General features: G+C 46.9%; 1 protein-coding gene across 1 annotated transcript; it reads right to left on the reverse strand.

Annotated features, from left to right (window-relative positions):
• Positions 1 to 736: 736 nt before the first annotated feature.
• LOC306951352 (protein FAM162B-like) lies at positions 737 to 10112 on the reverse strand (the record flags this gene model as incomplete). Its single annotated transcript, XM_079541839.1, has 4 exons — positions 737 to 844; positions 1520 to 1628; positions 2542 to 2638; positions 10109 to 10112. The coding sequence occupies 4 exons, from the start codon at positions 10110 to 10112 to the stop codon at positions 737 to 739; spliced, it is 318 nt and encodes a 105-aa protein (XP_079397965.1).
• Between the last annotated feature and the right edge of the window lie 4340 nt (positions 10113 to 14452).

The following is a 14452-nucleotide window of genomic DNA, read 5'->3' on the forward strand; positions in this document are numbered from 1 at the left end:
GCTAGGGAGCTTCCATGCCAACGACTGGAAGCAGAAGATGAAAAAGCAAAGCAGCGAAGTGCAACAGGATGGGCAGTGCCCCTCACCAGGATCCCTGCTCCTGGGAGGGCAGCTGTCCACCATCACCAAACCATGCCGTGAGCCCATGTTGCCACCCCACATTCACAGCAGCTCGGGCTTTTTGGCCCGATTCAGTCACCAGGGCTGCTCATACCCTCCACCTGCTCATGTGTCCCTGTGAAGGGCTAAGGAGAGGGGTGGGACAGCAATGACAGCAGAGTCAGAGGAAGAGACCTCTTCTTGGTTTGAGGACATATTTCAGACCTGTTCTCCCTCTGCCCCTGATCCCTTTGGCCAAGCCTGCATGCACTAGAAGAATTGCACAGCCTGGGATGCTCTCTGACATAGGGTTGCATCCTTCCTGCCTGCAAGGATCACGCTGAGCAGCAGCAGCACCACGAGGAATGGATCCTGAGCTGTGCAGTCTTCCACCCATCGCCCTCACACTTCCCAGCTCAGAGGAGGCGTCTTTATTTTAACTGAACCCAGTACCAAAGACCAGAGGCCACAGAAGGAAGCTGCTGGGGTTTCCACCAGAACTTCACAGCTCACGTGGAGCAGCCTTTACTCTGAGAGAGTTGCAGGCAGAAAGATCCAAGGAGTAAAAGGAAGACAGGTACATATGGCATGTGTGCAAATCACTTCTCTCCCGCTGTTAAAGCAAACCTGTTCCTGATCATTGTGCCTTCACAGCAGCTGCCTCGTGATCTTTCTCTGCTTCAGCCCTCCATTTAGCCTTCTTCTCTTCATTCACCCTCAGCAGTGTGTGATCCTTTTTAGCAGCCTTTGGAAAGAAATGGTGAAAAACATTGCATGCATACATTTCCTACCACCAAAGTCCCCTTCGTTTGCACCACTTGCTTTGACACCCCACTCTCCTCTGATATTTCATGATGAAAGACATGAATGTGCTTCTTTATTTTACCAATTTCTCACCATTCTAAGCTTTTAAGTAGCAGAAAAATTACACTGCATGATGTTTACAGGTGCATGAGCAGGTAGGAAGAAGGTAGGACAGTGCACTTGCAACTAGGACATGCCAGTTGGGCTGCAGATCCTCCTTCCATACATGTGGCTCAGCAGAAGAGAAGCATCAGCCATGTGGCCATGGTGGCATGCTGGGCAGAACCACAGGAACCCATTACCCATGGCCACAGGGCAGGAGCAGGCTCTGCCAACACTATCTGAGCTACTCCACAACCTTTGGACTTGCTGAAACACCGTGATACGGAGGTACTGAGCACATGAGTTTATGGTGAAGTGTGCCAGAAGGAACATTCTAACAAGCAAATTGTGCTTCCCCATGCCAACCTCTCCCCTGGAGAATGGGGCAAGAGAGATCCCATGCTAATATTGCTAATATGGACTTAATCTCAAAGCCTTCCAACTGGGTGCTTATTTAAAAATAAAGTCCACATAGACCACCTGATAAGTGTGTTACCCAGAAAACATTACTCACCTCTTTGCCTGTGATGACCATGGCCAAGCAACCCAGCAAGGTCAGTGCAATCATGATGTAGCAAACCTTTATCCTCACAGTGTTCCTTGCTGCATCCAAAACCTCAGACCTGCAGAGGACAGAGCAGAGTTCCCATCCTGCAGCAGCATGCGGGAAATGAGATTGTGAGGAGCTGGGTGACGAATCCCCAAATCTTCCAACAGCTGCCTGTCTGTGCACCATGAAGTGGAAGGCTGAGCAGGAGCAGATGACCACCATCCATCCAGAGTCATCGTCCCAAGCAGCTTCTCACAGCCACTGCTGAGAAATCTCCACCGCCTTCCACAAGTGACTCACAGCATTTATCTGACCACTCATGCTTGCAAGAGACTGCAAGGCCTGAGTCATTCATGAAATCATATCCAGCTGTGGATTCCATTATGTCTGCAAGGGAAAGGCCAACCCCTAAGGACCCCACAAGGCAGGGGGCAATGGGACTCTGAAATGAAACACAACCCTGTAACAAAATACCTTGACAAAGGGCAAAGGGGTCATTTAGAATCGTAGAATCACAAGGTTGGAAACGACCAGCGAGATCATCTGTGGGTAAAACCACAGACCAGAAACCAGGAACTCTTTGCAGACGTCTTCAACCAGATCTGTGAATAACACTAACGTTCCTTTAATAAAAGCTAGCAAAACCTGTAAAAACCCAATGTGGATGACGTTTTACCACGGTGACTCCTGAACTACAGAGCCACTTCCTTGCAAAAAACACTTCTGATGAGTCTGAAATGGATGACAACAAAAATAAGCGAACCCAATTTGCATCAGAGGCAAAACGAGAAGTTCATGCTCCCAACAGTTGGAATTCTTTTTGGACACCAGAAGCTGTAAGCACCATTGGCATGGCAGTCCACAAATACCAACCATGCGAGCAGCCTTCTGACTAAGAAGGCTGGGGTCTCCATCTGTATGTTCACCTCCAACAGTACCGCTCAGCAAAATTAAATTAATATCAAAAGAAAAAAAGGTCTACTTACGTTATGTACTTGGGAATGTCCTCCTCCTTTTTAAAGCGTCCTGCCCACACCAACACCTTTTTGTCAAAATTTGTAGGCCTTCTTTCATTTTTGAATGCTTGAAGAGATTTTGCAAAAGAAAAGAATGAGCAAAGCTTAAGAATTAAAAAAAAGCAAAGAAGCCATTGAATCAACAAGGCTGAAAAGACTTCTAAGGTCACCCAGTCCAATCCCACCCCACCATGCCCACACATCCCACAGTGCCACCTCCCCATGGTTCTTGGACTCCTCCAGGGATGGTGACCCCACCAGTCTCTGGGCAGCTGTGCCAACACCAAGACAGTTAAGGGGGAAAGGGTCCTAAAATTTAGAACAGCACTTTTCTATTCTTTGAGAGCCAAACATGCTTTCTAGTGCCAATAAGAACCAGCAGCTGGGATGAGATGCTTTGTTATATTTAGAACTTAATCATTTTTAAAAATTATTTTCTTTATTTTAGGTAGGTTTTAAACTAAAAATCTCCCCAGTCTTCCCTATTCTGAAGGGAAGAGATGTGGGGCTGCAATCACCCACCCCACAGCATGCTGTCACCCTGCTTGCCTCCTGCTTTCCAACAGGGAACTCAGCAAACTGCCAGCAGCACCAGTAACTCCTCCACAGCATCTCTTTCAGAAAGGACTGATGGAGAGATGAGGTCTGTGAAAGTACAGCCTGGTGGGAGGCTGTCGTTCTCATGCAAGCTGGGTACCAGGTTGCTGTACTCTAATGATGATACATGACACCCCAGAAGAGTGCTGCAGCGATGCCATTAGCATGCTGTCACTGTGAGCATAATGACAAAGGGACTCCAGCGCCTCTTGATGGAAAGAAGAGCAATGACAGGCCACAGTGAGGCCACAGTCCCCTTTGGAAATAGGGGAAGCCAGCCCAAATGCTGGCTTTTGCCTTGTGCACCTGTATAGGCAACCACTGCTTGCACACCCAGGCAGGGTGCAAACAAGATGCTGGGTGATGGTGCCCTGTGATGTGGGACTGGTGTTTAGAAGCATGCTGTGGGTGACCAAGCCATGCAGGAAGGGATGGACACAAAGATGCATGGTCTGAGTATCCCATACTGTCTGGCTGCTGCTGAGGGCACACAGCATCTCTCCCTGCCTGCACTGAGATGGTGAAATCACATTGATTGCCTTTGTTCCACACCTGCTCATGCACACCAGGGGTGATAAAAGGCTGAACAATTCCAGGTATAAATCTTGGCATCCTTACAGTGCAGGTAAATTTAATCTATTTCTTCTCCTACTTTTTTTTTTTTTTTTTTTTTTCAACAGTGCCAGGGAGACCAGAGGTGAATCTGAAATATCAGTGAGTCTGAATTTGATCAGCAGATGGGCAGATTGCTAAAAGGACAGGTTCCAATCCCAAGGAGATACGGGTAAATTCCCATGCTGCAGACCAGTGGCAGCACTGGCAGCCCCACAGTCTGTACTCACCAGGGCGAGGAATTTGGTGCAGAAACCTCATCTGCAGTGGGCACCAAGCAGCTCCCTGGTGGGAAGACCAGCCTGGAAGGATGTGCAACCACGGTTAGGAACATCATTATCATTGAAAGGAACAACAAACAAATCCACTGCCTGGAAGTCGCTGCACTGAGGCATTGCAGTGTCCCCTTCTGAACTGGCACATCCCTGGTTTCCAAAGTGCTCTGTGTGGGGATGGATGGGATGTGGCAGCACTGTACCTGTGGGAGTGGGGATTGCACCACCCACCTACAGAAAGCTGGCAGCAAGCTGCAAGGAGGAGCTTTCACTTTCTTTTTTAGCTAACAGATTCTCGGACATAAGGCATCACTTTGTGTTTGCCACCACAGCAGCAGAACTATTTAATACACAGAAAAAAAACCTTTCTCCCTCTACTTGGAACTCTCAATTGTCTCCATATCCCCAAAAGCATCCATAGCACCAACACAGCAATGCAACAGCACAGAACGGGGATCATTTCCCAGCTGTTCCCTGCACAAACCCTTCTCCCCCCCATTCTGCAGCACAAAAACAGCGACCAAAGAACTTCCACCCACCTGGAGCAGCTGTCTGCAGCACTGCACCCTGCGCAACCCTGGCTCTGTTCCCGACACCTCTGGCACAGCACAGCAGTGGTGGAACAGCATGGAGGTCCCAGGGGTGTAGGTGAGCCCCCCACCTGCACCACCCCACTGGACCACGGCCCAGAATCCTCCCCAGCATCCTGGTGGACCTGGTCTCAGAAGGCTGACCCTGAGCTTATAAAACTATCACTTCCTGTGAGAAGGGAGGAACACCTTTTCACACATTGGCTGCTGACAGTTTGTTTCTGCGTCACAACATTCTCTGTTTGCCAAAATGACACACCTCCCGTGCTGCATGGCAGCTCACGCCCTACGCAGGCACTCCACAAGGCTCCTGCTCTGAGTACTGGTGGAGGTTGACGTTATTTTTCTCCCTCCTCGTTATAATAGGACTAAAATAGGACTGCGTGCTATGCTTTCCCCAAAGATAAGCTTTGTGACTGTTAATTATCACAGTCAGAGTTTATAATTGTTCTCAGCTTAAAAAATAACCTTGCAAATCAGTCCTGTTAAACAACCTTTGGGAAGAGGAAAGGTTTCCTTGCTATCAGAATAAACGTGGTGTGGTGAAAGGAAACCAAACTTGATGTTGCATAGAATTGTTGGAGTTGGAAGGGACCCTTAAAGGCCACCTGGTCCAACTCCCTGCAGTGAGCAGGGACACCCACAGCTCCATCAGTGCTCAGAGTCCATCCAGCCTGACCTTGGGTGCCTGCAGGGATGGGGCACCCTCTGCCTCTTTGTGCAACTTGTGCCACTGCCTCACCACCCTTATTGGAAAAAAACTGCTTCCTTATATCCAGCCTAAATCTCCCCTCTTCTACTTTGAAACTATTTTCCCTTGTCTAGTCACTACAGACCCTGCTACAGAGTCTGTCCCCTCTTTCCTTATGGCCTGTAGGTACTGACAGGTTACTCCCAGCCCTTCCCAGAGCCTTCTCTTCTCAGCCTGTCCTCCTCAGGCAAGATTCATCCCTTGGTTTTCAGATCTCATCAAATCAGTAAACTAAAAAAACATACAAAACCTCAGGTGATGAGTGTTTGTCAGCAAGCTCAACTGGCCATTGAGAAATGACCTATAAAGGGTCTGCCCTCTTGGAGTTCACTCTCTGCAAAGTCTGAGGAGCACTGGATAGTTCGTCTGACATCAGCTGTGCTAACCAGAGATCAAACCATAAACACTGCTGTTTCATCATTTTGATGTTTCTCTTGCATTTTGCATGAAACTCTCCCTGATGGGTCAGGAAATGAAAATGCAAAATACTTGTCTCATTTGGAGCACTGAGGTATTTACTCTCCTTAAACATACGAGGCTCTAAAGCTGATTTACAACCAGGGGAAAAAAAAAATCCATCTGAGAGGAAAAAGCCATTGCCAACAGGAAAATGATCAGAACTATTTAATAATACCATCAAGAGCAATATTGCAGATAACCAAAGTGTGCCTGACTGTGAAGGGAGGAACTGCAAGAGAACAGAGCTCGGGATGTTGGCAGAGATGTTCTTTTATGGCTGAGAGGATGAAAGATGTGAGACAGATGCAGCTCCAGCTCCTGGCCCCGAGCAAAACCTCCGCTTAATAGAGACATTTTATATTTTTGAGAACACGAAGTTACTGATATTGAGGAAAGGAGAAACTTGAAGCAATTACAAACACTCTTTTTTCTCTTTCACTAAAACCCTGCAACGCATCCGGGCATTGCACAATGTGTTCAGCTTAATTTGCTTGTAATTCAGTAAAGCAAATGAGATCCATTTCCAGATTAGGAACCCATACAGAAAATAAAAGGAGATTTGAGCTTCCAGCTGGATCTGCAGACAAGCAAAAGTCAGCAGCTGTGATTGCACTGGAAGAAACAGAAGGGAAACCTGCTATGCTCACTGTGTCCTGCTAAGGATTGTCCTGGGGGGTGCAGAATATGAGGAGAGGAAGGCTGCATTTATACAGCATCAAGTTTACAGGGCCCAGAACACCTGAGCATCCCCATAGGCCCCTTCTCCCTCTGCAGAAGAGCTGCTGGGTAAGAAAAGCATCTTGTCCACTTGCCCCTCTCTGGTGTCAGGGCAGGTGGTGTGAGTGAGCTGCTGTCATTTCCACCTTAAGAGACACGTTCTGAAACGCTGATTGCATTTTGTCCCGGAAGAAAACAGAGAAAGAGAATAAAAGAAGAAAATCTATAGATATATATCATTTTATTTCTTAGCTTCTCAAATGAGGAGAAAATCACAGGGTTTTCAGGCTTCTGCTGCTTGCCCACTGAGAAGTTGCCATTTGTTTGCTCTTAAGGACACACCAGCAAACAGCTGTATTAACTGCGTCTGCTGTGAGAAGAAAAGCACTTCAGGATTTATTATGCCAGAACTCAGAAGTGAAAGACGCCCGGGTCTTCATGAACCCACAAAGGCAGTTATTTGCTCCTGCATTTTACTTCTTTCTTTGGCACTGGGAACGATTATGACCGGGATGAGTTTTGCTGCAGTGCAAGATAGCTAATAAAAAGCAAAACACACCGCTGTGTTAGGAAATCAAGCTTTCCCCTGTGTGCACTGTGGATCTTTCTCTGGCTTAGAGCATCTTGAATCCCTTCCTGAGCAGAGAAGAGATGCAGAGCATTCTGCGTCACCCTCACACCCTTCTCTGCTCCCATGGGCAGGACCAGCAGCCACTTCTCCTCCCCTCCCTAAATGTACACAAAAAGACTTTGTGGAAAGGGAATTGAAAGGCTACAATATAAAATCCATTGCTCTTTGCTTTCTGACTGCCTTTATGCTGTAATTCCCAGCGCCTTCCTTCAGATCGCAGCCAAACCATTGCACAACGAGTAATTTGGAGCCAGGTTCTCCGCACCTGTTCTGCTTTATCTGCTTTCAACAATCACAGGAATGAAAGTTTACCCCTCCAAAAAGCCCAGGTGGGACCAGAATGCCTCCTCCCATCTCCTGGTTCGTTTTCATAAGATTGCACAACAACACTTTCTAGTCACACGTATAGAAAAGAACTCAGAGGATCATTCAAGCAAAAAAAAAAATTACTGCTTTGTTTTCATATGCAATGTCCTCAAAGCCAGAAGGCTCAGCATCCCTCAGCCCTGTGTGCCACAGGAAGCTTTACATGTGAAAGACATGATGAGGAGCAGAACAACAGCAAACCTGGGCTCAGAGGATTTGTAGGACCACAGCCAAGCATCAGCACCAGCTTTTCACCACTTCAGAAACTTGTTTTTTGATAATCATAGAATTGCTCCGGTTGGAAAAGGCCCTAAAAATCATCAAGTCCAACTGCAACCTTACCCTACTACCCTAACTTGAACAACCCTCTGCTAAATCACGTCCCTGAGCACCACATCCAGATGGTTTTTAAACACAATCAGGGATGGTGAATCGCCCAACCTCCCTGGAGAGCCTATTCCAGTGCTGAACAACCATTTCTGCAAGGAAGATTTTCCTGATATCCAACCTAAACTTACGCTGGTACAACTTGATGCCAACCTTGAGTGTTATCAATACAACAAGGCACCTGCTAAAAGGGAGCATGGGCAGTGAAGGACACCCCCTCCCTTTCTGCTTTAAACTTCAGTTGTGCTTTTAAAAATAAAAGCTAGATTCATCTCCCCACCAGTTCCACAATTGTTGAAAATTTTGCGTTTTCCAATATTAGAATCATAGAATCCTTAGAGTTGGAAGGGGCTTTTAAAGATCAATTAGTCCAACTCCCCTTTATTGTTCCTATTCTTCCAAGTGTGATAATATCACCACAAATCTGGGAAAAAATAAATCACCCAGCACCAATAAATATGGCATAGAATCATAGAATCATCATAGAATCAGCAAGGTTGGAAAAGACCTAAAAGATCATCCAGTCCAACCGTTCACCTATTCCCAATAGCTCCCACTAAACCATGTCCCTCAACACAACATCCAGTCTTTCCTTGAACACCCCCAGGCTCGGTGACTCCACCACCTCCCTGGGCATCCATTGCAGTGCCTGACCACCCTTTCTGAAAAGTAATACTTCCCCATGTCCAGCCTGAATCTCCCCTGCCATAGCTTGAAACCATTCCCTCTGGTCCTATTACTAATGACACGAGAGAAGAGGCCGACCCCCAGCTCACTACAACCTCCCTTCAGGAAGTTATAGAGAGCATCAAACACCACTAAGTACTCCACTTACCCTGGTAAATATTGCCTGATTTACATTAGATTGCCATTGGTTTCTTAATACAGGAAGGTGATAGATATGACCTGCTCGGTATTTTCCATGACAAGAACAGTCATTTTCCCTAGGTGAGAAAGATTTGGGCTGGTCTCTACCTTTGCCTTCAACACAAGACAGAGCAGGATTTGGCTTCCTCCCTGAGCTGGTGTATTTAAGCACTTTATATAATCAGAATCATAGAATGAATCAGGTTGGAAAAGACCACTAAGATCCCCAAGTCCAACCCCAACCCTCTCCACCATGCCCATCTCCACATCCCTCAGTGCCACATCCTCATTGATCTGGAGCACCTCCAGGGTTGGTGACCCCATCACTTGCTGGGCAGCTGTGCCAGTGCATCACTGCTCTTTTTCAGAAGAAACTTGTCCTAATAACATCTGAAAATGAGTATAAAAACAGGAGATGGGAGGGGTGTGGCATGTCCTTTGTACAAAGTGCAGGGTTTACAGCCACCTGGGGCTGGAAGGACAAAGCTAATAGCAACAACAGTGAATTGCTGTGCTGACAAAGCCCCAGCACAACCTTTCTCCAGGGTTTGGGATGATGATACAGAGGCAATGAAATGGCACAAGGCTTTCAGCACAGAGGGGCTCTGCACATGGGCCAATGAGTTGAAATGAGGGGTGGCTACCTAGGGCTGGCTTCATCATAGGAGCCATTGGAAATCCTGAGGTGTACAGGAAATGGTGATGAAATTACAGGCTTTACAACCAAGGAAATCGATGCATTATGAACTTTGCACTTATATACTGCACGACTGGACTTGATAGCAAAAATGAGCAAAACCCTAAGAGGAAAACAAAACCATCAGAAGGTAAACCATTTACATTTTGACTCACAGTGTGGAGAAGCACTTAATTTAAACCTTTTCCACACCTGTTTCCCCAGCTGAGAAGCACACTGACAAGGACAGGCTCGTTGCTCACTTGTCACTTAACGATTTTCTTTCCCGAGAAAAATGGCATTGTCTTCAAAAACAGACACATTTAGAAATGTTTCAGCCCATTAGTCGATAGTTTGGGGGGGGGGGGAGGGAGGGAGAAAAAAACTAATTTAAACAGATTGAACAATTCACTGTGGAAATGCCTTTCCCCCACACTTGTTTTAATGTGAGGATGACTTAGACGTTTTCAGCTCCTGCAGAGGAGCCATGTGCTATCGATCAGGCCAATAAACCTGCTGAGATCATTATGAGCCTCTGCTTGATGGGGTCAAATTTTACTTTTTAGTGACTGGTTGAGCATGTATGCAATCAATGTATGAGGGATGTACCCATGACGGTACAGGAGGAGGCACTGCTGCAGGGACAGGCTTGTCCCAGCAATGCACACCATGGGAATCCATAACAGGGCCAGCTGCCTCCTCAAATTTATGAACTGTGCCTTGACAAGCCCTCTGAAGAGAACACAAAACTCTTCCAAAAGCTCCTACGTGAGATACAGCTGACCTATATGATTAGATTCAGCTTCCCAGCAGCTTTTACATGGCCAAAGGGACCATGAGGAAAAAGCATCTCCTGAGAGAAGCACAGTCCCTCGAGTGCAGCTCTAGGAGAAGGTCTGTGACATATGGTCCATGCACTAATGCTGCCTTGGTACCTTGTTCAAACTGCTAACTCCAACCACCTTCACTCTGTTATGGAACAGCTCATGCATGCCCAACGGCTCAGCCATGCCTGGACTCCATCTGGTCGCTCTTCCACTCCTTGCTTGGACAGTACCTTGCAGGAGTTCCAGGCTGTTACTGAAGCTCCTACATAACATAGTAAAGAGATAGTGAGGAGGGAAATGAAACACTCATCATGAGAAGACATATGATGACTACTGGCAAGCCAGGAGCTAGCTACACGCTTCATAAATAAGATTTTACTTCTCTAGCAATAACACAAAGTTCTCCTGCATTATCTGGACAGGGTATATCATGGAAATACATACAAACCAGAATCATAGAATCACTACATTTAGAAAAGATCACTAAGATCACCCAGTCCAACCATCAACCCATCCCCAGCATGCCCACCTACACGTCCCATGGATCAACTTAAGGCCATGACCTCTCATCCAGTGTGCTTCCAATGTGTTTCCAGTGTGCAGTCATAGAATCACAGAATGACCTGGGTTGAAAAGGACCTCACAGATCATCTAGCTTCAACCCTCCTGCTGTGGGCAGGGTTGTCAACCATCAGACCAGGCTGCCTAAGCCACATTAGGTAGGGAATCCTCATTTGCTTAATCTTCAGTAAAGCACCCCCCACAGCTACAAATACTATAGTTGGTGAGACATGTAAAACTGCCCAGTTGAAGAAGAAAGTAGCTAAAGTGAGGATGGTGTTGCCAAGTACACACAAAGGTCAATGAGAAGGAAATAACATAGGAAAATTCAACGCGAGTTGAGATGACCTCAAGGGATTTTGCTGTGGAAATAGGGCAAAGAGCACAGAAGGTCATCTCTTTGGGCAAGGAATGAGGATTTCTGGATATAATGGTTTAACTCAGATGGCCCTGGACTTCCCAGTGGATGCTGCTGAAAAAGTAGATGGAATTTTAAGATGTATGAGAAAAGTCTCTCCAGCAGAGAGAGGACACATAGAATCCTTATGTGAGGTATCTCTGATAGTATTCACTGCTCAAGAAAGCACTAGAGAAGAACAGATAGGTGGGCCAAATCACAGCATTGATACCTAAACAGAAGATAGGCATCATCCCTGGTAGATGCCAAGGGCTGCCCATCCCTGCTGCTGCTCCTTGTACCATGCAGCAAAGAAAGGGAGTGTTTCCATCCCTGTGTTAGCTAATGAAGCACACATGGTAACGCAGACAGCCGGGCCACATGGCTCACCAGGCTTCTGCAGCACTGCCGGGAAGCTTAACTTTGGGCTGTAACTGCACAGTCATTAGTGTTTACAAAACAAGCTTCCAGGGAAGCAAAATTACACACTGAGGAAATAATAAGAAGCAATGTAATCAGATGTGAGAGGGAGATCATTTCATTACCTGAACCAGGCCTCATTATTCACCATTTCCCTGGTAAGAGCCGATAAATGCAGGTTAATGAATTTGAGTGCTGTGGACGAGGGGGAGGAATGCTGGCTCAGCGCTGCCGCATGCTGAGCAGGACCTGAGAATCCAAAAACCTAAAGTGCAAGGGGTAAAATACCAACGGACCCCTTACAGCACTGCAGTGAGACAGAGAGGGGTTCAGAATCATAGCATCAAGGTTGGAAAAGACCCACAGGATCACCCAATCCAAACAGCCACCGATCACCAACAGTTTGCAAAGACTAGCTCTATTTTTTTCTACTCCTTTTGCCTAGCTCACAAGCAGCATAGCTCCCAAATTTCACATAAAGCACCAAAACATTTGGCAAGGCTCCCCTGGAAGGACCACATGCACTACCAACATAAGATGAAAACCTATTCAGAGAGGAACACACATATCCTAATACTACAGGGAAATGTTGCCCTCGTCTATCTTCCAGTGACAAGTTTTATTTTCCTGCCTACCATGCACAAGCCATCCATCACTTCCAGAAAGAAAAGGTCACTCTGTTCTTGCAACCAACTCCCAAGCCCGTGCCTGGACCTGGGCTTACACCAGGGCCATGAACAATGCTGTTGTTGGGAATTGGAGACAATACAACTGCATTGGTGCAGTGGGGTCTGAACACAGAAACATCTCGATTGTCCATATGAGAAAACGGTCACTTAGCCAAAAGAAGAAAAGGGCTTCTAAGTTCATTTATAAAGATAAAACCACATAGCCCCAATGCCTGGGAGCAAGAGCACTGAGAGGCAGCAGCAGGCTCAGCAGGAGCAGAGGTCCATCCAGCCATCAGCTCCTCCTCACCTCTCCCAGCTCTGTGCTCCAGGGCTTGGCCGACACCTCAGCAATCACAGTCTCTCATTACAGCCTTTCTGCCCGGCGCATTAATTTGGTCTGTCATTTCACAGCCCTGCACCTCCCTCTGAACAGGTGGAACACGGCAGATTCCTCTCATTATTTTAGTCTTTGTCAAACCAATATGAAATCAGAGTATTCTACGTATTTCTAGATTTTCCCCTGGGCATTCACCATTCTCTGATCAGCAGCTGTATCAAGTACACCACTATATTTCTACCTCCCACAGTGCTGTCTGCAGTATGTCCTGTAAATACGACCAGTGTTTGGCCTTTTTGGCTCCTTGTCAGTGTTTGCTTATTCTTTTCTCTCTTTGCTTTCAAAGCACTTGAAAAGTATTGAAAGTAAAACACAAGTGCATGGTTACAAGCTGCCTCACAAGCTTTCTCTCTGTGGCTCCAAGAGGGGCTGTTCCTTTTCTGAGCACTGAAATAGGCAGACATTCACTGCACACCATTGATACAACTGCACCCAGCTTCCACCAGCACTGCAGCCCTCCAGCCATTGCAGGCAGGCCTGCAGAACTCTGTTGGCACTCGATCACCTCTCAGCTCCACAGAAGTGCTGCCAGTCGAGGAGCTGCACTGCTGCTCCAACCGTTCCTTAATAAAACTCTCCACTGGGATCTGACCTGAGACAGTCAGTTGAGCATCCAGCTCAGCAAACTTCTGCCACTATTTCCCTGCCTGAAGGTCTGCACCCTACCTTGTGCAACACCATTGCAACACACAGCTGTGTGCTCAGCCCCTTCATACTCAGTGCCTGCAAAGCTGCATCAGGTGAGCACACTGAGATGCATCTCTGCCTGTGCACGCTTGCAGGTGAGGGGACAGCCCATGCTTTCACTCTATCCCAGGCTCCCACAAACAGGAACACAACTCCGTCCTGCTGCACAAGCTTCCTAGCAGTAGCACTATTTGTACCCAGCTCTGTTTTAATCTTTCTGCTGCCATCTAGATTCTGGCAACAACAAAATCAAGTGAATGCAATCCATCTTCTGTTTGCTTGTTTCCCTGTTTGCTCTTTCTACCAGGCCTGACACAGAAAGTTGCTCACATCAACCATGGAGCTCCTTGCAAACTCTTCTGCATTCCCAACTGTTGGGCTGGGGGAACCGTATGCTGTATTCAAGGTGCCTACACAGACTTCACCTCCATACTGACTCCATACCTCACTGAGGTGCAGTTTTACCTACATAATTGGCTGCGTTTTCACGCACCAACAAAGCAGTTTAGTAAAGCTGTCTCCATGGGTTTAACTGGGGAAGAAAGTCTGCCTTTAATAACTGTGACCATGCCATCAGCTGTCCTGACCTTAATGGAGCTCAGGTGAGGCTGCCATTCCCCACAGCAATTCTTTCAGCAGATGTTCCAATTTACACGTTGCTGCCCCTTTCACCACAGCTTCTCAGCCTAACATCATGTCCTGTGGCTTGGCCAGAGGCTGCTGTCTTTGATTCATCTCATTTCTATAGCTCTAGCCTTCTGAGGATCTACTGAATAATCCCAAGCCAGTCCAAAATCAACTTCTTTTCCTTTTCTCTTTCCAAGAGTTTTCCTCTCTGTTTATTTTCATCCATGGAAAGTATGGAATGAGAACAGGGCAACCGTAGGGACTGCACAGAATCATAGAACTGTTGGAGGTGGAAGGGACCCTTAAAGGCCATCTGGTCCAACTGCTGCACTGAGCAGGGACACCCACAGCTCCATCAGTGCTCAG

The sequence above is a fragment of the Tetrao urogallus genome (genome assembly GCF_951394365.1).
Source record: "Tetrao urogallus genome assembly, chromosome: 13".
Classification (NCBI taxonomy): domain Eukaryota; kingdom Metazoa; phylum Chordata; class Aves; order Galliformes; family Phasianidae; genus Tetrao; species Tetrao urogallus.